General features: G+C 33.9%; 1 protein-coding gene across 2 annotated transcripts; it reads right to left on the bottom strand.

The window, feature by feature from the left end:
* Positions 1 to 394: 394 nt before the first annotated feature.
* Positions 395 to 21,374, bottom strand: OTUD6B (OTU deubiquitinase 6B). 2 transcript variants are annotated; one of them, XM_004485213.5, is made up of 7 exons: positions 21,136 to 21,374; positions 20,373 to 20,524; positions 17,785 to 17,865; positions 12,487 to 12,799; positions 5,516 to 5,577; positions 3,471 to 3,577; positions 395 to 2,675 (listed from the first exon to the last, which is right to left on the bottom strand). In XM_004485213.5, exons 1-7 carry the CDS (start codon positions 21,215 to 21,217, stop codon positions 2,591 to 2,593), a joined length of 882 nt encoding a protein of 293 aa, XP_004485270.4. In that variant the 5' UTR covers positions 21,218 to 21,374; the 3' UTR covers positions 395 to 2,590. The 2 variants fall into 2 exon arrangements, with proteins under 2 accessions (XP_004485270.4, XP_071063997.1); XM_071207896.1 differs by having other exon boundaries at positions 21,173 to 21,314.
* Positions 21,375 to 21,395: the final 21 nt, after the last annotated feature.

Genomic DNA, 21,395 nt, shown 5'->3' with positions numbered 1-21,395 from the left:
ATTAATTTGCACAAAATTCTTTTTACCATTTCATATTAACAAATGTTTATTTATTTTTCCTTTAACACCCGCGAGTCAGAATATTCTCCCACTTCCTTCAACCTAAATAAACTGTCACTATTCTAAAATGTTCTAATGACTCTACTTGACTTCTCAAGCCATTGCTTAAATGGCTATTACTTTATTATTTCCCTCTATTCTGTCTGGGCATAATACTATGCTCTTATATTTATCCCATATATCTTACATGTAAGAATCTGTGTTTGTATTATTCTCAAATATATGTCAGAACAAAACAACAAAACAAGGGCTGGATAAAATTCTGAAACAAAACTAGTTTTCTCTGTTTTTAAATTCTAAAATTGTCAAAAAGAACAATTTGAACAAACGAATGTTGATTTAATTCATTCACTTTTTATTTTTCCTTTGGCAAACATCAGATGTGAGAAAAACTATATTGCTAAATGTAATTACACACACTTGTTTACTTCATACAAGTTGTAAACATATTAAAATGGATAAAATTCTTGTCCAAATAACATATTCTAAAACTCTGACATATAGTTTTATGACTTAGGACAAACAAAACTTCCATGAGACCATCATCACACAGCAAACTAAATTAGTATAAGCAGTTTAAATTAACAACTGCCATTTTTTTAAAGATTCCACTTTTAGTTTACCATTAAAATGATGTTTATCTGAAGTTTAATGAGATAAGAGAAGCCAACTACACAAATCTTGTCCACAACCATATTGGTCATTTAAAATAAAAAATATTAATAAAATTTTAAAAATTAACCTATAATCAAGAAAATTCTACTCAGCAGGTTATTTTAGAAATAACTACCAATAAGCCACTTTAGAATATTTTAGATGTAAATTGAATTCATAATAACTAGGTTTCATGACATCTTGTTTATATTACTTATTAATGCTTATATTTTAATTTTAAAGTAACTATTTTAAAATAGGGCCAAGGTATTTAGTACTTTACAAATTCATTCTTTAAAAATTTCAGATCCCAAAGATATTCAAATTAAGAACTACAAAACAGGCAGCATTCTGAATATATTTTGTTTGGCAGGCAGAAGACTTTTTAACTTTTGTATTGGAATAACTTCAGGCAGGGCTTGCTTGCTCTATTTTACCAAGGTCTCTACCAGCTTTCCACATTTGTTACCTGCTAGGTGTGTGAGACTGACACCCTGTTTTAAATATTAAAACCCTATATTACTTGAAAAAACAGTTACATTCACCTGGTTATATATATCTGGGAAAGATAGGTCAAATCAAAAAGGTCTCATTTGCAAACATACATTATTCCTTGCATAACAAGTTATCAGGTATGTTGGTGTATATGGGTATAACATTCTTAAAAAAGAAAACTGTTTTGAGTAACCTGAAATCTGAGCTAAATAAATCATTTATACCCGAAACTACTGTATACTATATAGGTCTTGGCTCCCAAAGGGTGGATTTCAAGTTGACCCATACACATAACAAAAATTTTTAAATACTTGAATTAAAAGTAAAGTGCCATCAATAAGGCTAACAAAATAATAAGTAACAAGATTTTCTTCTGATCCTAGAGAATGGAGCAAAAAAGGAGAAAGTTTGTAAGGCAAATTTGAAGTAAATGTGACCTTGGACCTTTTTACATTGCTACTTCTTCAACTTGTACAAAGGAAAGAGTAAGAAAGGCCACATACTGTTTCTTGGTAAAAAATGTTGCAAAGAAAACAAACCAGCTGAGCAGTGATGAGGAAAACATAATAATGAATATAAGACTTTGTAGTTAGGCAGATAATCAAGAGATGTTGGTACTAAGTCACTCAGAAGTTTAAGAAATGGCAAGGAATATCTAATGATTTAGAATGACACCGTAATCTGCAGGATCTTTTTAAGGTACACACAAATAGCAGGTTAACCACTATTTCTTCAGAGGTTTAAATCTGATAGAGAAAAACCTATCTACCTTTGAATTTGCCTCCGTTCTTTAAACTTAACTGTTTCCCATCTGAATAAATAATTTTAAATTCTTAATTATTAAAATAAGTTTCTTAATATACTTTAATGGGGTTATATAAAAAGCTTCTGTAATCCCATAAATACCAAGGTTATTGCATTTAAGTTCATTTATAAGCATTAATTAAATCTGCTATCACCATCATCACAGTATTACAATAAACAAAGAGACTGAGACAATTCACTTGTTCAAGAAATATTACACTGAAATGGTTACTGAAAGCTTTTAGTAACAAGAAAAAACAAAACTAAACTTTATTCCTACACAGGATCGTAATGTCCAGAGCTCTATATTAATAAAAATATCTGAATCAGGTACCATCTTGGTCTTTGAATGATGTCCTCCATGATGGAGTTATAAGTTTTTAAAAAAAAACAACAAAAGGGACACTGGTTTTAAAGTTTATAAGACATATACTTCTCAAAAACCTGTTAGTAGCTGTGCCATAAAACTGATTTAAGGTAGTTGTGTTTTTCAGTAATGTTTGAAACAATTCAGCACTTGGTATGAATACTCAGATCACAAATTGTACTAAAACATAATTGTATAATGTTTTGTAAACTAGCAGCAGTTTTCAGTAGCTGTGTTCATCAACTGTGTAACAGAATTGTAATGTTCTCCTAAGCCATATGCATGTCTCATATATCTGAAATGAAAAAAGAAATGAACAGTTTTGATGGAAGTAACTCATTGTATATAAATGCGTATAATATATATAAATGTTTATTATGCATATAAAACTAAGCATTCTGAATGAATCACTCCACTGTGATTCAACAGACTACATTCAATATACTACATCAACATTTTCCTTATAAGTTCAACACCATCTACAGTCAGCAAGATTTGGTTCAATAACTGCTGAATTTAAGTCAGGTATAACAAAATCATTCAAGGAGAAAAAGAAAAGCTGACATGCTGAATGCTCAATAAGCTTAAATTTTTACCTAAAGCCATGACAATAATGACTATCTTGGTAGGTTTAATTAATAAAAACTAAAGCCAATAATAGCAAACCATGCACACTCTATTTCAGAGATTTCTTGATCATGTAAATTCTTACAAAATATAAAGGAAAATAATTTCTAAGGAATAAATTATAAGGCAAATGAATACATTTCAACATTTACTCTTTTTGAGATTTTTATCATTATTAATGTTAAACCAGGACAATGTATGAACAAGTCCTAAAACTTTGTCATCTTCAGAAATTTTATTCTTGATTCATACAAGTGTATTTCACTAAAGGCACAATTTTCTAACTCACATATTTTGACAATGACTTCTAATTCTATCATTACTTTTACATTAAATAAGCATAATTAATATTCACCTGAAGACAGGTTTTTTGATAAATCAACGAATACAAACTAAAATCTTTTTATATTACTTTTTGTCTTAATTATGAAAAATACAACAGGAAAAATTTCTAGGTACTTACACAAGTATTAGTGGCTTTTTGGGATATTCTTCACCAACTATGATAGGAGGAGAATCTGCCTGTATTACTTCTATTGGTGTTTGTAAAATGTGAGACAGTGCTCTTAGCTTTAGGGAAAAAAATACATTCATTAGGAAAATTAAAATGTACATTTTATTCTAATCATAAACTACTGAAGTAAGGATGAACAGGGCAATCAGTCAGAATAGGGACTGTGTTCTATTCATCGCTCTATACCAAGAGCCTAGCACATAATAAATATTTGTTGAATAAATAAATAACAATTTATTAAGTCAAACAGAAGTTTCTCAAGCCCTGGCTGCACAACAGTCATAAATACCAATTTAAAAATATCAGTGCCATAATTAAGGAAATAAAATAGAGGATTCATTTTACTAGTGTCTCTATTTTTTAATATAGATGAACTTTTTAAAAAATACTATTAATCAAGCACCAGACCAAATAAATTACAATTTGAGGGAAAGTGTTAGGGAAAGTGAAAAATAAAAACTCTTCAGATGATTCTAATGTATTTCCTAATGTATAGTATAACTCAGATACATTCCAGGATCGAGAAATCACTGCTCTAAAATTGTCAAGGCAAAGTGGAATAAGAAATGTATATGAATTGCACTATATTTTCAAGGAATTTTCATAAATATACAATTTTAGGTAACTACATATGATATAAAATTAGAGCTTACAACTTATGAATAATGGCTAATAAGGAATATTGATACTAAAACTTTTTAGACTATTTGAGCACCTTAAGTACTTCATGTGTATTAATTCATTGAATTCTTACAATAACCTTATAGGACAGGTACTACTATTGGGGTCATTTTAAAGACCTAGAATCTGAAGCAGAGAAAGGCTAAGAGACTTGCCCAGAGTCAAGCATGAAGAAATAAAATGACTCCTCAATTTAGTGATCTGATCTATGTATTTGCCCAACTAGTACAGTCCTTTCAGGAGGTTTTTGAAATTGCAGGTAAACTTATGTCAAATGTCCTTGAAGATGTTTTAGGTCTTTTCTCAATTAAAAAAAAATTCCTTAAGATTCTAATATTTATATTAATTTGTGATCCTTATAGAAAAGTTAAAATATCTTCAATTATTCCTAATGTAAGTCACAAAACTATTAGGAAAACTTGCTGAGAGTTTCCCAAGACCTAGGAGAAACAGACAAAACAAAGAGACACAGTTCCCTCTGGTGGTTCAAAAGAGGTACAACTACAGCACTTCTAAGAAAGATTTTTGAGGAAGCATTCATGTCTCTAAAAAACAGTCTTGAAGAGAAATATTCAGAGCTAAAAACTATTCAAGAAGAGGAGTAATCATTATACATTATACATTATTAGTAAAAATATTAGATTCATGCATAAGGCAATGCTGCTTTATTCAATGTTCACTAATACCCTATAGAGTACCTTTAGGATTTTATTACTTCCATTCGATAACTAAGAAACTTGAGTTCAGGAGGTTAACAGACTTCCCTAAGGTCACAAAACTCAGAAGTGGAAAGAAAAGCCAGGTCCTGAACCTAGGACCTGATCTCTTATCCTTCGTCTTCCTAATATACCAGGCTGCCTCATCACTACTCAGACCATTTAAGTGTTTTATTTTGTTTTAATGAAACAAAGTTAATAGTAAAATGAATAGCATGAGATAAAAAATTCTGATAAGTGTCTACAAGCGACTCAACATACTGTTTTCTTACATTTGAATTTTAATGCTTCAAATACTTCTTAACTAGAAATTCACTACACTATTACAATAGATGTTTTGTGATAGGATTTGATCTGTAATTTCAATATCCAAAATTCAACAACAATACTGTTTTCTATTTCTGATGGAAGTCACTATTGGAAAAATAACATGTCCAACACATCAGCTAAATCATTAGGGTAAATTTTACTATACTTAAAGCAACACCAGCCAAGCTAGCACACATATCTACCACTGTACTATTTAAAATGAAAAACACATCAATTCCCAAAGGTACATACTTTTTAACAATCCAATCACTATAATTACAAACTTACCTCAAGCTGACCTCCCCATGCAGCTGTGTTTACAATATCAATACAATACTTTCCAAACTCTTCTGTATAGAGAACAGATCAGAATATAGCATTTAATAAATTTCCTAACTTATTTTACAAGATCCCTTTTACAGCACCCACAATTCCTAGTGAAGCTACCCAAGTAATGAACTTCTTCCTTCTCCACCAGTACCCTACAGAATTTAATCTATTTCCCAGATTCTTACTTAATCCAACCCAACCTTCTACCATCTTTCCATCTAAGAACAAAATAATCCATTCTGAAGCCCAGGTACTTTACCTAAAAAACCTACTTTCTGCTCTTTATTTCAAACAATCAGCCTCAAAATTGCCACTATACTCACCACCTTGCCATGTATTTGAACCCCAAATCTATATCCCAAAGAATACAGACAGAAACAAAAAAAAAGTTACCTCTATATTATGTTTAGTGTAAGATCCTATAAGACATGCGAGAGGAGATGTAAAAGACCTAATCACAAAATTTGTAACAGGCATATCTGGCACACACAAATTATATAGCACAAGTACATGTATCTGTACTTTTAGAACGAAATCCCTGTATTCATAAATACCATTAGAACAGTGACAATGGCCCCATGAACCTCTTTGAAATCTTGATGAAAGTTGAAATAAAATAGTGCAGCCACCATCCCTCTCTTCCCCACCCACCCCTGATCAAGATAACATGATTTTCCATACAATCTCCATAATTTTAGACTGAAGCCAACCAGTTAAAGCTGATCCATGTACACATCAAGTTAGGACTCTCCTACTACAATAGTTTTTTAATCCCAAGGCTTACTTCAATGGCTTACTTCTGAAAAAGAATTTGAGGGGTTTATTAATAAATATTTACAAAAATGTCAGTACTTCTTTTTGATGTTACTTACATGACTATAGTATGACAATAAGGCATATTCTTTCCCAAAGCAATAAAAATATAAGTTCATACTAATCAACTTATGTTCCATCCTGTCTGTCCTGGAAAAAGGCAGTAAAAGCTAACTTGTCAATTTAGTGAGAGAAATACAGTTTTTTTTTTTAAGTGTGCATATAATCAACAGCCAATAAACAGTAGCTATATTTTCAATGTTATATATGCTGGCCTATTTTTCTATTCTCACTGAGGAAAGGCAAAGGAGAAGGAAAAAGAGGGACAGCTGTTTTATAATTAAAGGCCATTAAAATTAGTCATATAAGGACAATAACTGAAACATGAAATTTAGTACTAAATATGGTAATAGCTAAGGTAAAAATGAAAATAATTCATAGAGATCTCATCTAATAAAATAAATAAACTCCCTTGACCTATTTTCTTGGACCACCTATTTTTTTCCTCTTTGCTCTTTATTCAGTCAATAATCATTTATCAAATCCCTTTAATGAACCAGGTTACTGAAAGTGCTTGTCTCAATTAAACTCATTAACATTCATTCCATTCAGCAAATGTATTATGAGGACTTACTATGCGTCAGGAAATTACATTTTATTCTAGCTGGGTACATCATAACACAAACATGAAAGTTTGTAACAAGTATTAAAACAATTATGTGCAAAACTCCAGAGGGACACAGCTGAGAATCAGAGGTGAGAGGTGATGGTGGGTGGCTGCAGTATTTCAATTCAGTATTTCAAAGATGCTATACTAGTGCCAAACTCTGTAAGGAGAATAAGAACCAAACAAGTACATAAAGGGACAGAAAATCCAGGTACTCTGAATATCATCAGCAAGGGCAAAGAGATATGAAGTTTCTTGAGCTTTTCATCAAACTGAAGTCTTGGTAATATATTTTGGGGATTCTACAAATGCTGTAGAATAACTGTATAATTGTTTTCATTTCAATAGTTTAAAGCATCAATATAAACATATTATTAATCACTCAAAATCTGTACCTATATTTGCGATCACAATTCCATAGGCATTAAGTAATATTTCTTTAATACTTCAAGCTAACAGAACGAAAGTAGCAGCAGTTAGCACAAGACAGTATAAGAATCAAGAACTCAAAAGAACCCTAATCTATAGCAACTTTGGGAATCTAATTTTTTTTCTTTTGAAATGAATTCACATAATTTGAATAAGTTTATTATGATTTAAGAATTGTAAAAAAATTGATGAAGCTGGAATTTGAATATTATCCTGAATATAATAGGCTACTAGTGAAACTCATCTTTTTTAAGGCAATACTTCTGGTAATGAGGAAGGACTAAATGAGTTAAGGAAATAATTAAGATTTTAGTATTTTTTAAAGTTTTTACTATGTGAGTATATTACTCATTCATATCCAACAATTTAAAAAACAATAGGAAAAAATAGGTAATTATTAAATTTCTGGAACCATGGACAGACAGCTTGTAAGTTTAGAAGCAAAGTTATAGTTCAAAGGAGAGACCCAGGGATTTTATGTAAGCTATGTCCATATATAAAATATTGGCCAAAATTAAAAAGCAATTAAAAATCTGAAGAAAATATTTGCTGCGATTTTTATTTTAAGAAAGGATAGCTTTTTATTTCATGAGAAATAATGAAAAAGTTTTACAACAGTAAGCCCATCCTGGGTGGGGGCATCAGTGTAAGATGAGCGTAAAAGCAAGGAACTCCTCAAAAAATGAAGCAGCACTATCATTTTATCAAAGACTAAGAAAGCCTGTAGAAATACCCCAGAATAAATGAGGCTAAATATAGTATCTGATCCTGAACCAGGTCCTGCACTGAAGGAAGAAAAATGCCTATAAAGGACATTACTGAGTTATTTGACAGAACAGGAATATGGACTATAGATTAAAGTACTGTATCAAATGTTTAATTTACTGAAGTTGGTAATTGTACTATGACAATTTAAAAAAGACTATTTCTATTTAGAAGTATAGGACCAAAATGTATAGACGTTAACCTCAAATAATTCAGAAAGAACTATCAATAGAGACAGACAAAATAAAAATTACTTTAAACTATAAAGATATGAGTATAAGCTGGTAATTTCATGAAAAGCTATTTGGTAAAGAGTCAAATCTTCTAAGTTTGTAGTTGAGCCAATAATTCCACTTCTAGAAATATAATTTAAGTAATCAAAAGTATTGTGATTAGATTTTCCATACTAATTTCTAAAGCACAACTTATAAAAATAAAAAGCAAAAGCTGGCAACAGAGGGAAAGAGTTAAATAAACAGTAGAGTCATAAGATAAAAAATTACATAATCATTAAAAAGTCTCATTTTAAAATAACGTTAATGACATTGGAAGTGTTTATACAATAAATTATAATGGTAAAACGACATTCAATACCTTGCCAACTTTGCATTAAAATAAAATACGGTCATCTCAAAGATTGCTACTGACTTATTTTCTTTACATTTACCTACATTATTCATGTTTTTTTAGAAGCATGTTACTTTTACAATTAAAAAGCCTCTCATAAATGAGGTCTATTCCATGTAGATATTGTAGTAAAGTACATCTTCTCCCTTAATCTTCCTAAGTTCCTCTTCTTAAGCAGGAGAGCAACTGAGACACAAAGAACCTCAGTAAATTGTATAAGGTCAAACAGCTTAAATCCATGGTTTAAACCCAGAGCTGACCCCAGAGTCTATGTTCTTCATCACTGTATTACTCAAGAAAAGAAAGGAGAAGAAATGAAATGAATGTTGATTAACAGGACATGGGGGTTAAGGTTAAGGGAAAAATGAAAATGATACTAAAAGTTTTTAGTTTGAATTTGTATTTCTCACAAGTTTTCAGTTGAGGCTGATGCTGCTGGTCTACGGGACTACACTGAGACCCACCGTTCTAGAGAAGAGGTTCTTAACTGTTGTAAAAAGTAATAATCTCTATGGACTCAGGAATTAGTATTTATTAAAAGCTTCCTATAAGTACAATCAATCATAAATTTATGAACATTTTTTTGTGAAATTGCAACTTAGCCTAGTATTATATACTGTCTAAGAGTTCAGAGTTACTTCCGGAAAGCCTCCCTGTTACTCTAATGTGAACTCTCTCTAAGCTAAACTCAGCATATAAAAACACACTACCTTCTGCCAGCATGGGACATGACTCTGGGGGATGAGCCTCTCTGGCACCAAAGGATTATTACCAACTAGTGCCAACTAGCGATGCAACTGGAAAAAGACCTTGACCAAAAGAGGGGAATATTAAATACAAATGAGTTTTTATGGCCAAGAGATCTCCACTAGTCAGGAGGTCATTCCAGAGGTTACCCTTATGCATGTCACAGCAGGATCTCACTGACTTGCCACCTCAAAGAGCAGGGTTCCTGATGGCTCTACAGACATCTAGACACTATAAGCAAGGCAGACAAACTCAGGAATTTGGCAACCCATCAGTGGGCCTTACTTTGGAATTTTTGCCCCACAGTATCCCAGAGTTAGACTCATTGAGTTTTCCTACACATGACTCTCCTGCCCCTTTTATTTGAACCTATAATTAGCACTATATTTATTAAATATATGTCCCAGAGACTTAAATCTTTGGCTTATTCATGTGCCAGTTGAGCCCAGAATCTCCAAAGTGTTGCAGCACCTATTCTCTAGTTCACTGGACTTACCCAGGACAATTAACAAGGAGATGATAGTGGACAATGCCCATCCCAAAGACCAGAGAGTGTATGCAACTGCAAGCAATATAGTTCCATCTATCTGCCCCATGGGCTCTAAGACCCATCTCAATTAGAAACAGAGTGGGCATCATCATCCCAAAAATCCTTAAGATTGGGGAATGAATAATGGACTAAAATAGACTTACTATTATTCTATTACAGACTTATTATTCTAGTAATGGAAAAATTTTTAGCATTGATATAAAGGCAGTGGTCATCAGAAATTCTGAGGGGCCAGAGAGGGAAGAATAGGTGTAACATGGGGCCATTTTTCGGGACATTGGAATTGTCCTGCATGACATGCAGTTACAGATTATAGGCCATTGTATATTTTATCATAACCTAAAAAATTGTGTGGGACAGAGCATAACATATAATGGAAACTAATCATCGTTTAGTGGCAATGTACCAGTATGAGTTCATGAATTGTACAAATGTACTCTACTAATGAAGGATGTTGTTAATGTGGGAAAAGTGTGGGAAGGGGAGAGGGTGGACCATATGGGAATCCTCTACATTTTTTATGTAACATTTATGTAATCTAAGACTCATTTAAAAATAAATAAAAATAAAAGCTTCCCAATGATTCCAAAGTGCAGCCACTGAGACCCAATGGTCTAAAGTGTGGGTGTGTGGGGTGGGGGGTGGGCGGGGGGGGGGGGTTAAAGAGAGAATTCTTGGTTTACTTTAAGGAGTCCAAAAGGACAGTATCTTTTTATTTTTTGCCATTTTATACTTGAATATCTAGTTATTTCTGTCACTGCTGACAGATCCATCTAATCCTTTCTTTTGTACAATATATAACTTGCCATTTTTCAGACTAAAACAATTCCTTGGAGAATAATATTAGAGAAAAATCTGGAATTGCCAGACCCCCAACCCATATTTGACTGGAGTAATTGTATATTTATCTGCTTTTTATATTGGGGTTCTGCATACCACCTTATTCAAAGATGGGAACTGCTTGCTTAAGAAAAATGAAGTCGGAAAACTACCGGTAGAAAGCAAGTACACTACCTACTATAATACATTTGAACCCCTGAATGCTGACTGAAGAGATTGGCAACTGGTCTACCCTATATTAGTTCACCGTCCATTTTCCTTGAATGACCTTTCTGCATTCAGATTTCCCTATACCTTAACCAGCCCTTCTCTCCACCAGATATTGTAAAACACTATATAATCCCTACTCTATATTATTAACATACACCATGAACTCCCATTCCACACTATATGTTTTGAAATTCCTTGATACCATTAATTAGATATTCTCTTAATAGATAAATAGTAATGCTGTTCCTCATACTTATAAGTCATCTCTTTCCTTTTCAGTCTTATTTCAAGGGCAGGTCTTCTCAATTTCCTCTCTTAAGGCTTTCCTGGCTTCCTTCTTTCTCAAAACAAAACAATCTTCAAACAAAAACAGCATTCCCTTAAATTAGTTTCTCAATGCTGTCCATTTGCTTTCTTAATTAAATAACTTATTTGCTTTCTTAAATAACTTAATTTTTATTAATTTCTTAATTACATAACTCATCATGATCCAAATTATTGCCTGATAAAAAGATGTTTCCAGATTAAATTATAAGTCTGTAGCTCCTATCTTCTCACTGACGCTCATCTCTGCCTAGGGTACAAAATTTGTATGTCATCTACTCCTGATGCTTAGTCTCCAGAAACTACCTTCTCAGGTCCAGGAACTTTCCTGCTTTGGCCTAACACTTGAAGACACAGTTATATATCATATATACATGTGCCAAGAACTTATAAAAAGATCTAAGCTTTTTTTTTTTTTACCTTTCCATGCATACTTTATTCTTAATTATCAAAGGTATTACAAAGCATAAGGTAAACTCAGTTGTTTTTGATTCTATAAAATCAAATTTTACCTGAATATTAATCTTCCTACTTAAAGCTTACTGAGAAACTTGCAAAGTAAAGGATAAAAAAGGAAGTGTTTTCCTAATCATTCTCAGCTTACAGTGTTCAAGTGCTGTATTTCCAGAGCCTGATGGAAGCTTATCTCCCTGTATGCCTAGCATTTATTTTTGTTAAAAATGAGGTTATGAAAACATTTTTTTCTGATAATAGTTTTGAATCTTATTCCTATTTTTAGGTTACATAAAGCAATTAATGTATTTTACCTACAAAATGGTAAGTACTTAAAAGATTTTACGTAAAGCAACATGTATCAGTATCTATTAAAATTACAAAAAATAATTCTGTCCATATGTGATGTTCTCCCTATTAAGACTGTAGGGATTTTTCATATGCTTGATCCCATGAAACATTTCATTTAAAAACAACAAAACATAGTAAAGAAAAATAAATTACCTGAAGTATACATATCTCCTGTATTAGGGTTTGTTAAAAATGGCAGAAAGTCTTCCACATGGCTTTGCATGTATTTAGAAGTTTGACTTCTTAAGGCAGCCACAGTCAGAGTGGAGTCCTGTTCCTTCAGTTGATCTTCAATAGCTCTATACATACAGTGGCCATCAGATGGAATCTGTTTTATTTCCAACTGTCTAGCTGCCAATATTTGAGCAAGTTTTTGACTTTCTACATGTCTGGCTCCTGATAAGTTCTCAATTTCAGCTTCTGCTATCCTTTCTTCCCGCTGCTTTTCCAATGCAGCTTTTTTTTCCTAAGAAGAGGAGAATTTAGAAAAGTTAATTTATAATAATTAAGGCTGATTCTCATTTTTTTTAAAGGCATGAAGATGTAAGATTTTCAAAGCTTTTTGCCTTTTTTTTTCTTTTATCCAAATGCACTCTCATATAGATAATCTTATCACTTGTGGAATTTTCTACACTATGAACTGCTTTAAGGGAAAACTCATCTAGCACCTAGCACTATAAAAAGCCCTCAAGTTTTTCTTACGTCTATTTGAAAACTACATGCTAAGTTATAGTTTACTTATTTATTTCAAAGTACTGTCTTAAGAACGAGTTATCCTATACCTTAAAGCACATCATTAACATATTCAAGCTTAGAAAAATCCAAGCATCTTAATTTATCACTCTACTGGTGAAGCATTATTATGCTAACGTCTTTATTTTTATTTAAAGATTTGTTTATTTATTTAATCCCCCCCTCCCCCCCGGTTGTCTGTTCTCTGTGTCTGTGTCTATTTGCTGCATTTTGTTTCTTTTGTCCGCTTCTGTTGTCGTCAGCCACGGGAAGTGTGGGCGGCACCATTCCTGGGCAGGCTGCACTTTCTTTCCCACTGGGCGGCTCTCCTTATGGGGCGCACTCCTTGCAGGTGGGGCTCCTCTATGTGGGGACACCCCTGCGTGGCAGGGCACTCCTTGCGCGCATCAGCACTGCGCATGGGCCAGCTCCACACGGGTCAAGGAGGCCCGAGGTTTGAACCGCGGACCTCCCATGTGGTAGACAGACGCCCTAACCACTGGGCCAAGTCCGTTTCCCACTAATGTCTTTAGAAGGACAGAGGTAGACACTATTTTTATCCAGCTTTTAAAAACAGAAGTGTATACACATACATAGGTTTAAAAGTAATAGATAAAAGCATTCTCCATTGTAAAAATATTAAATTACAGATAGGCTAAGTTCTCCCACAGGGAACAATGCCAAAACCAGTGACCTCTTCAGAAGTTTGAAGTGGATCTTTCTAGACTTTTTATGTATTTTCATAAATACAGTTGTATTTGTAGAAAATGGAGAGAATTTTTTTAAACAAACTTTACATTCTGCAACCCGCTTTCCTTATTCAAATTTCTAAAGAAATCTCCCCATGATAGCCTTTGCAGGGATGGGATGGGGGATGGTCAAGGAGTGATCTGTGACATGAAGAATGAATAAGAGGTGGGGTGGAAAGGGTAGAGAAAGAAAAAATTCTTGACAATTGGCCTAGCAAAGATCAAAGCCTAGAAAAAAGGTAAAAACAGTTACCTGAGAAGTGTCAAGAGATGAGGTTGGGGCAAAAAAAGACAGATACATAATTAACACATATTAAGTCTATGCATAATGGGGAAAAAAAACTTAGAAGATATACCCAAATTAAATACAGGTTTTTCTCTGGATAATAGGACTATATACAAGTTTTATTTTGTTTTTGTTTTTTTTTCTTTGTGCATCTTCATTCTCTACCATGACCATTAGTATGTTTTACTTCTAATACTTGGGGCAAGGGAAAGTTGCTCTTATTGCTTTCAATATCAGAAAATAAAAATAGTTAAACTAACATTTACAAATCTTGCTATTGACAGGAATTACTGTGAAGGAATTGGTAAACCAAGAAAAAGGGTAGGAAAAGGTAAAAAGATGTTCATGACCCTAGCTCTAACTCAGGGGTTCTTAGCCATTTTTATTGTTCCACAGACCCCTTTGCCATCTGTGCCAGGTGAAAACCATGGACCCCTTAATAACTCCACACTATACTGTGTACTAGTTAATAAATATATCACACCAGCACCAACACATCCCCACAAGAATGTTTTCATGATTTCAATTCAAGATCATGGACTCCTTGTTAAGAACCCCTGCTCTAACTAATACTTAGGTCTAATACTTGGGGCAGGGGAAGTGAATAGAAAGGCAAATTTAAATTAAGTTTCATGCCACATCCACTTGTACTACATGTGTTACATGCCACGACAGATGAATCAAAAGTGATTTCTAAGTTACCTGAATCAAAAGCAGTAATAGCTCCCTATTAAACTTAAGCCTATTTAAGTATTTTTCTTCCAACTCTAACCATGCAAGAAGTAATAGCAACACGTTTACTTCACTGCATACCTACAACTGTGAATCACAAAGCATAACATCTTTAAAACACAAGATGGCACCATTACTTTATAAAAGACTGAAAAACAGGTTCAGAGGGGAGAGGGAGGATAAGCACCTTAGACATCATCTAATCCAAAACCCCTCATTTTCCTCTTCTGAGGAAACAGCACGCAGAAAGATTTCCAAAGGCCATATAGCTGGTTAGAAGCAGAGCAGGGGCCAAGGACAACAGAGAGCTCCTTTTATCCAGGCACCTGAATCAGAATAAAAGTTGGGGCAGATGGGAGCTGTAGTTAATGATGTAATGTACTATTTCCTGGAAGAGTGGAACTTTATTCTATCTGCAAAACCATTTAATCCTCAAAAATACTAATCCAGTCATTTCATTTTTCCCTCATTCTTTGCTTCCACATTAGGAAACAAATCACTTTCATCTCCAAGGTACTATACAGGAAATCCATGAGACTCTTTTCCCACAATTGTTGTGTCCAAAGGCACTAGGCCATTTTGGTTCCTACAGCCATATTACTAAAGACAGAAAGGCTTCAATAAAGTCTAATGAAAAGTAGATAAGATGAAAATAGCATATAACTCATAAATGTACTATTGGGAAAACTAGAGTCACAGTGATATATCAAATAGGAAAAATAATTCTGAATATGAATCTTGAGAGCTGAGTACTAGTCCTGGATTTGTACTGGACTTTCAGTATGCTATTAAGATAACCTGGCCCTCAGCTTTCTCAATTTTTAAAATAAAGAAATGAACTAGATCTCATTTCAGCTGTCAAATGTCATGTCCAAAGAATCCAGTTCTTCTAAATTCTATATTTGGCTCCCTCCACTATAACAAAGAGCTTCCACTAAAAAGTTCTTTGAAGTAAATTAAATACTCCTATGATTTACTAAATTGGAAATAAGATTTGCTCTACAATATCCCACAACAAAACACTATAATAAATTTTCATAAAGTTTTCTTATGTTTTTCATCTGTGTTTTATGTTCCTCCATAAAACACAGTTAGCTGGCTTTTTATTCCTTGGTGCCTCTGGCAAAAAGACAAGTTCCAAAAAATTAATAATTATGAAATTATTTCTGATTTCTGGTTCCACTTTCTTCAGTATTATAAATTTTCAATGTTTTCTGTTCCACAATTCCTTTAATATAACAAAGTATTAAGAAACTTTGCCAGCCTGCTGCTAAAGGCCAGGTGACCAATAAACAACAATGCAAAGATGGATTTGTTTGCATGTATCCTTATCAAATATATTCTATAATGAAATAAAATCTGAAAAATGAAAAAAAAAAAAAAGAAACTTTGGACATTACTTTCTAGGGTATTTTCTTTTGCCAATGTTCATGCAGCTAACCACAAAAATACTAACTTTTCTGAGGGTACGGCTGAAAAAGGTTTTAATTTTAAAGTATTTCTGGAGAAAAATATCAAAATGCTTGAGAAAGGTTAAGTGTTTTTGTTTGCTTTGTTGCCTAGGGGTCCAAGTGGGATGAACAAATTTTCATAAAAACACAAAGGAGCCATGTCCCTATGTCTTCCAGAAATAAATGGATTATTATAAAATCAATTACTAAGTAGAAGAAATTCCAACAAATATTTTGTTAATGCTACTGCCAAGCAAAAATTCTTTCACTTTTGAGTTACAGAAGCTAAATGACAAATTGGGAGACTGTCACAAAAAGAATGCATACCATAAGTATCTCCAAAAATGCATACCATAAATGACTCCAAAAACAATAAAATCTAAATTTCATGATTCTATGAAACTCACAATCATATTTACTCAAGAATAAAATGTTATAAAAGTATGAGAAATGTTTGACTATTTACAACTTAATCAACTTTCAAACAAAAGACTCTTGGAATTCAACTCTTAGGATGAAATCACTAAGTGGCAAACTTTGCCATTCTTAACAATAAACAATACTATCAATTTGTTAGCACTGTTCTCCAGGTCTCAGGTTAAGGGATTTGGAAACATCAAGTACTAGTACAACATGGAGTTTCACGTTTGTTTGTTTTTTTTCAAATTGAGAGTCCTAACTATGCAATCTCATTCCTGTAATTCTGACATTATGAACTCGCTACTTAAAATAAAAGTTTCTTTATAGTACTTCAACAATGCACTGTTTCATTCTTACATTTGTTTTCGTGCATGCTGTTCTTCCTCCTTGCAATGTCCTATCTAACTAAATACTTCCTTCAAATTACAACACATAATTTAATATTTAGCATAATGAACTTTCTCATTTCTGAATTTTCATGGTAATTAGCTATTATATAGAGAATTTTGTTCATCTAGATTCCTGTTTTCCAAACCACCGTAATACTTGGAGTTATCACAGTAAGCTAAAAATAATTTGGAAGTTCTAGGTTCAACTCTCATTTAAATACTTAATACCATGGTTCTTAACCAGAGTTGTGCATCAGAATCACCTGAGCAACTTTTGAAAATGAGTAAGCTTGGGTGCACAAATTGGACACCCTAAGTTATTAAGTCTTGGGTAAAGCCTGGCAAAATATATTTGTAAAAATATCCTTTGCACATCCCTTTCCCATCCCTACTCTCCCATGAGACTACAAACTGGACATTTTATTGTATTGCCTTAGGGCTATTTTATTATTTATAAAATAGGGATAAGAAATTCTATTCCACCAAATTTATTGTCAGAACTAAATGAGGTTTCATGTAAGCAGTCTCACATAGTATTTTGGCACCTAACAGGTGCTTAATAAATGTTAATTCAGGTACCTTGACATAGAAATTCATCTTTTTTTTTTTTTTTCATATTTCCTTCCTATACACATAAGATAGTAGTGCGCATACAACACTAACTTAAGTACTTGGTGACATGACTTTCATACCCGTCTCTTTTGTGCTTTTGATATCCGAGGCTGCTGACTCTCAAGAACCAAGTTTGAAATGTTAACAGCAACAGAATCTATCTGAAGGAAACAAAAAAGCATTAACAAGTTAATGAAAAGTACTTTTAAATGATTAAAATCACAAATATGTCTAATGTCACATTTCAAATTTGAATAAAAGGACTAGATACCAGATTAGATAACATGGTTTTATATCCTTTTCCCATTTTTCAGTGAGAATTGATCAGATTCCCAAGCAGTTTCCCTACAGCTTTTTGAAGATTTATGCTCATCCCTGCATGACTTCCTTTATTGGAATGCCTACTCCATTAATTTAAATACTGTACCTTCTGTGTCAATTTATTCAACACTACACACTTCCCTTCTTCGAATGCTGGTAGTACTTAAAAGTCTGAGTTGGCTCAGTTCACCCCTACCTTCATAACCTCAAATGTGGCAGCAGATGCCTTTCTCCATCCTAATTAGCCAGAACCTAACAAGCACTGCTCCTTGATGATAATAAGAATTTGAGCTTTTACTGTCATTTCCCACCTACAAACTGATCATTTGTAGCTATTACAAAATTTTATTAGCTGTTACAACTGATCCAATATTCAATGGTTATTATGTTTGTTTAAGAAAAAAAAAAGCCAGATTTATAACTATCAGGATTAGTAGGTATTTTAAGCAAGTTTTTAATATGACACATAAAACTTCATGAGGCCTCTAGCAAAAGAATCTTTAAAGGCTGAGGCTCAAATGATCAAAATATCAAAATCTGATTACAACTTCAAAGAGTGATAATGGACTCTAGAGAAAATAGGGGTCTTGTGATTTTTTTAGAGGAATATGCTAAAATTTACACACTGCCATACTGACAATAGGTAAAACATACAAAGCGTTTGAAAAGAAAAATGACATAAGAGTTCTGGTAGCATTTAGAAAAGAAACAAGCTTAGGTTAATGAAAAAGGTATTAATTCAAAATAGAAAGGGAGTTTGTATTTTAACAGTTAGACAATATGTAGCTTAGGAATCAAAAACCCTTGGACTTAAGAAAGAAATCTGAAAATTCGAACACCTGATACAGTGAACAAAACTATCTCACTAATAGAAGACATGAGAGTCAATTAGAATTACCACAATTGTGACAACAAAATTAAACACCTGGAGAACCATGGCTTGTTACCTGGAGATAAAATATATTCAGGGCAGGAAAGGCCAGGATCTTGACGACTGGCTAATAAAGAAATTCAGCATAATTTAATATATATTAAATATAAGGACAATTATTAATCAGTACAGACTAGTTGTTTTCCTTGTCAACAACAAACCAACAACTAGCCAAATAAAATAAAAATTTATATTAGGTAAGATTTTGCATGGGAATAAGAACTTTCCAACTATCAAAAGTCGAATTAAGTTGTGGAGTCTATGATACTTGATCTTCAAAGCCCAGGCAATAAGCTATCATGCTATACAAAAATATAGGAGAATCCAGTATTAATACCCTGGAGTAAGACAGCTCTGATTTTTACATTCTGGCTCCAGCACTGAACAGTTATGACTTGAGGACAAAATTCTAAATCTCAAGCCTGTTTCATGTAGTTAAAGATGGAAGTAACTACACTTACCTTATAGATGAGGATTAAATGAGATAATGCATGTAGCATGTTAAAGTGCTTGGCACACAATACATATTAGCTACAATGATAAAACATCATTTTAGTTAAAATGATGAAAGTTAACATGCTCCAATTTACCCAAGAAACACCAGGAAAAAAATTATTCATTATAATTTGTTCATAAAGTATTTTTATAATGTAAAAAGATAGCACAGGGAAGTGGATGTGGCTCAACCAGTTGGGCACCTGCCTATCACAAAGAAGGTTCCAGGTTCAGTCCAGGGCCTCCTAAAAAAAGAGGAGTAGACACAGCCCCTGCTGCAGTGAGCAGATGCCACAAGCCAGCCAACTTGGCAGTCCAACCACCAGGAGCAGATATGGCTCTGGAGGCTGGACAGTCCCCTTTCATTTGGGAGGTCCCAGGTTCCATTTTCCTTGCCTCCTGGAGAAGGTGAGGAAAACAATGAGCAGACAGACAAGAGAACCTTTTGGGAGAGAGGGGTATAAATAAAGAAAATAAATCAATCAATCTTGGGGGGAAAAAAAAGGATAAGGTATTTGTTCACCCATCTGATCTTTAGAAGAACTTGTGCTTAGATAGCAAAAAGTTATTTGTATCATCGTATTGTATGAGAGGAAAGTTATGCTCAGAAAAATTAAGTAACTTTGACCAGAATTAAAATCCTGTAAAGTGGCAGTTATAAGAATGATCTTCCAGCTTCTACATGAGAAACCTTCCTCTAGTCCACTTTATCAATTTGTTCATTTTTTGTTCTAGTAAGTAGGGAAAGAAATGTACTGTCTTTGCTGATCAAGTAAACCTGGTCAAAATATATTAATGAAAGGTGATGCATAAACAGGTTGGATGACTTCATTTCCCTACTATTTTATGATTTTATAAGGAGTTTAATAGAAGTGGATGATTGTATTCAAATGCTGTAAGCAAAGACATTTTTTCACATACCTTATTCTCTTTAGAAGTCAGCTTCAATTGCTCCAATTCCTCTCTATGTTTTTGCTCCATTTCTGCTTCCAATTTAGCAACATCTTCAATGAGTTGCTTCCTCCTCTTTTTGTCATTCTTGGGAACAGCATTTTTCATACCCTGAATTCTGGCTGAAAAGTCACCAAAATCATTAAATCAGAAACAGAGGAGTAAGAGAACATGACAAACAGGAAATATGAAGGGACGGTAAAGGGAGAAAAACACAGAAAAGTAGCTATTTAAGCAAGAAGAGTCATTACATAACTATCAGAAGACGAAGCTGAGAACCCGCCCCCATCCCCAAGGAAAATTCATTAACATTTGGTGCATTTGATGGGGCAGAAGAAGGAAAAAGAAAAGACTGACTGAGGCAGGTTTAAATCTTTCCAGTATCTCTTCTGAGCGCTCAAAACGGATGTGTTATTTCACAATGCACCCTATTTGGGCTAAGGGCTGGTAACGGGTTGGAATGGGAAGGAGGTGGGGGAAGGTTTAGGTCCAGGACTGTAGCTGTGAAGTGTTCTCAGACATCAGCACCTGGACGGCGGGCCTGAGCACAGAAAGCTTCAGAAGTCACAGCGATCAACAGGCCGCCAGTACAAGGGGACGAGAAAGAAGAAGCCACGTACTACTACTATGCGGAATTCTAGGAGGATCCAGACCGGTCGCCCTTCACGATTTCCCAGAAACGACCCGCTACGCGCGCCTTTCCCTGTCCCCCCAACTTCTAGGTTCCCCTCACCCTGCAACTCCTTTTTCTCTTTGCGATGCCTTCTCACCAGCTGCTCTTCCTCATCAAGCTCCTCCGTCAAGACTGCCTCCATGACGACCGGGTAATCAGCCACACCACTGGAACTAACCCGCACCAAGGACAGCCCCGCACCTTCCACCTCTCACCTCTCACCCTGGGGGCCATTGGTCAGGACTGGGACCCAGCCCCGCCCTCAAGGCGGTTCCGGCCCTAAACCTGGCCAGTTGCGCGAGAGGGGAAAGGAGAATGGA

This window comes from Dasypus novemcinctus, chromosome 14, assembly GCF_030445035.2.
Source record: "Dasypus novemcinctus isolate mDasNov1 chromosome 14, mDasNov1.1.hap2, whole genome shotgun sequence".
Lineage (NCBI taxonomy): Eukaryota > Metazoa > Chordata > Mammalia > Cingulata > Dasypodidae > Dasypus > Dasypus novemcinctus.
This window is presented reverse-complemented; position numbering and strand designations above follow the sequence as displayed.

Coding starts and splice junctions, on each gene's coding strand:
- OTUD6B (XM_004485213.5), bottom strand. CDS start 21,217: ATGGAGGCAGTCTTGACGGAGGAGCTTGATGAGGAAGAGCAGCTGGTG. Junction 20,525..21,135: donor AGAGAAAAAGGAGTTGCAGG/GTGAGGGGAACC, acceptor GTGACTTTTCAG/CCAGAATTCAGGGTATGAAA. Junction 17,866..20,372: donor TGACTTCTAAAGAGAATAAG/GTATGTGAAAAA, acceptor TGTTTCCTTCAG/ATAGATTCTGTTGCTGTTAA.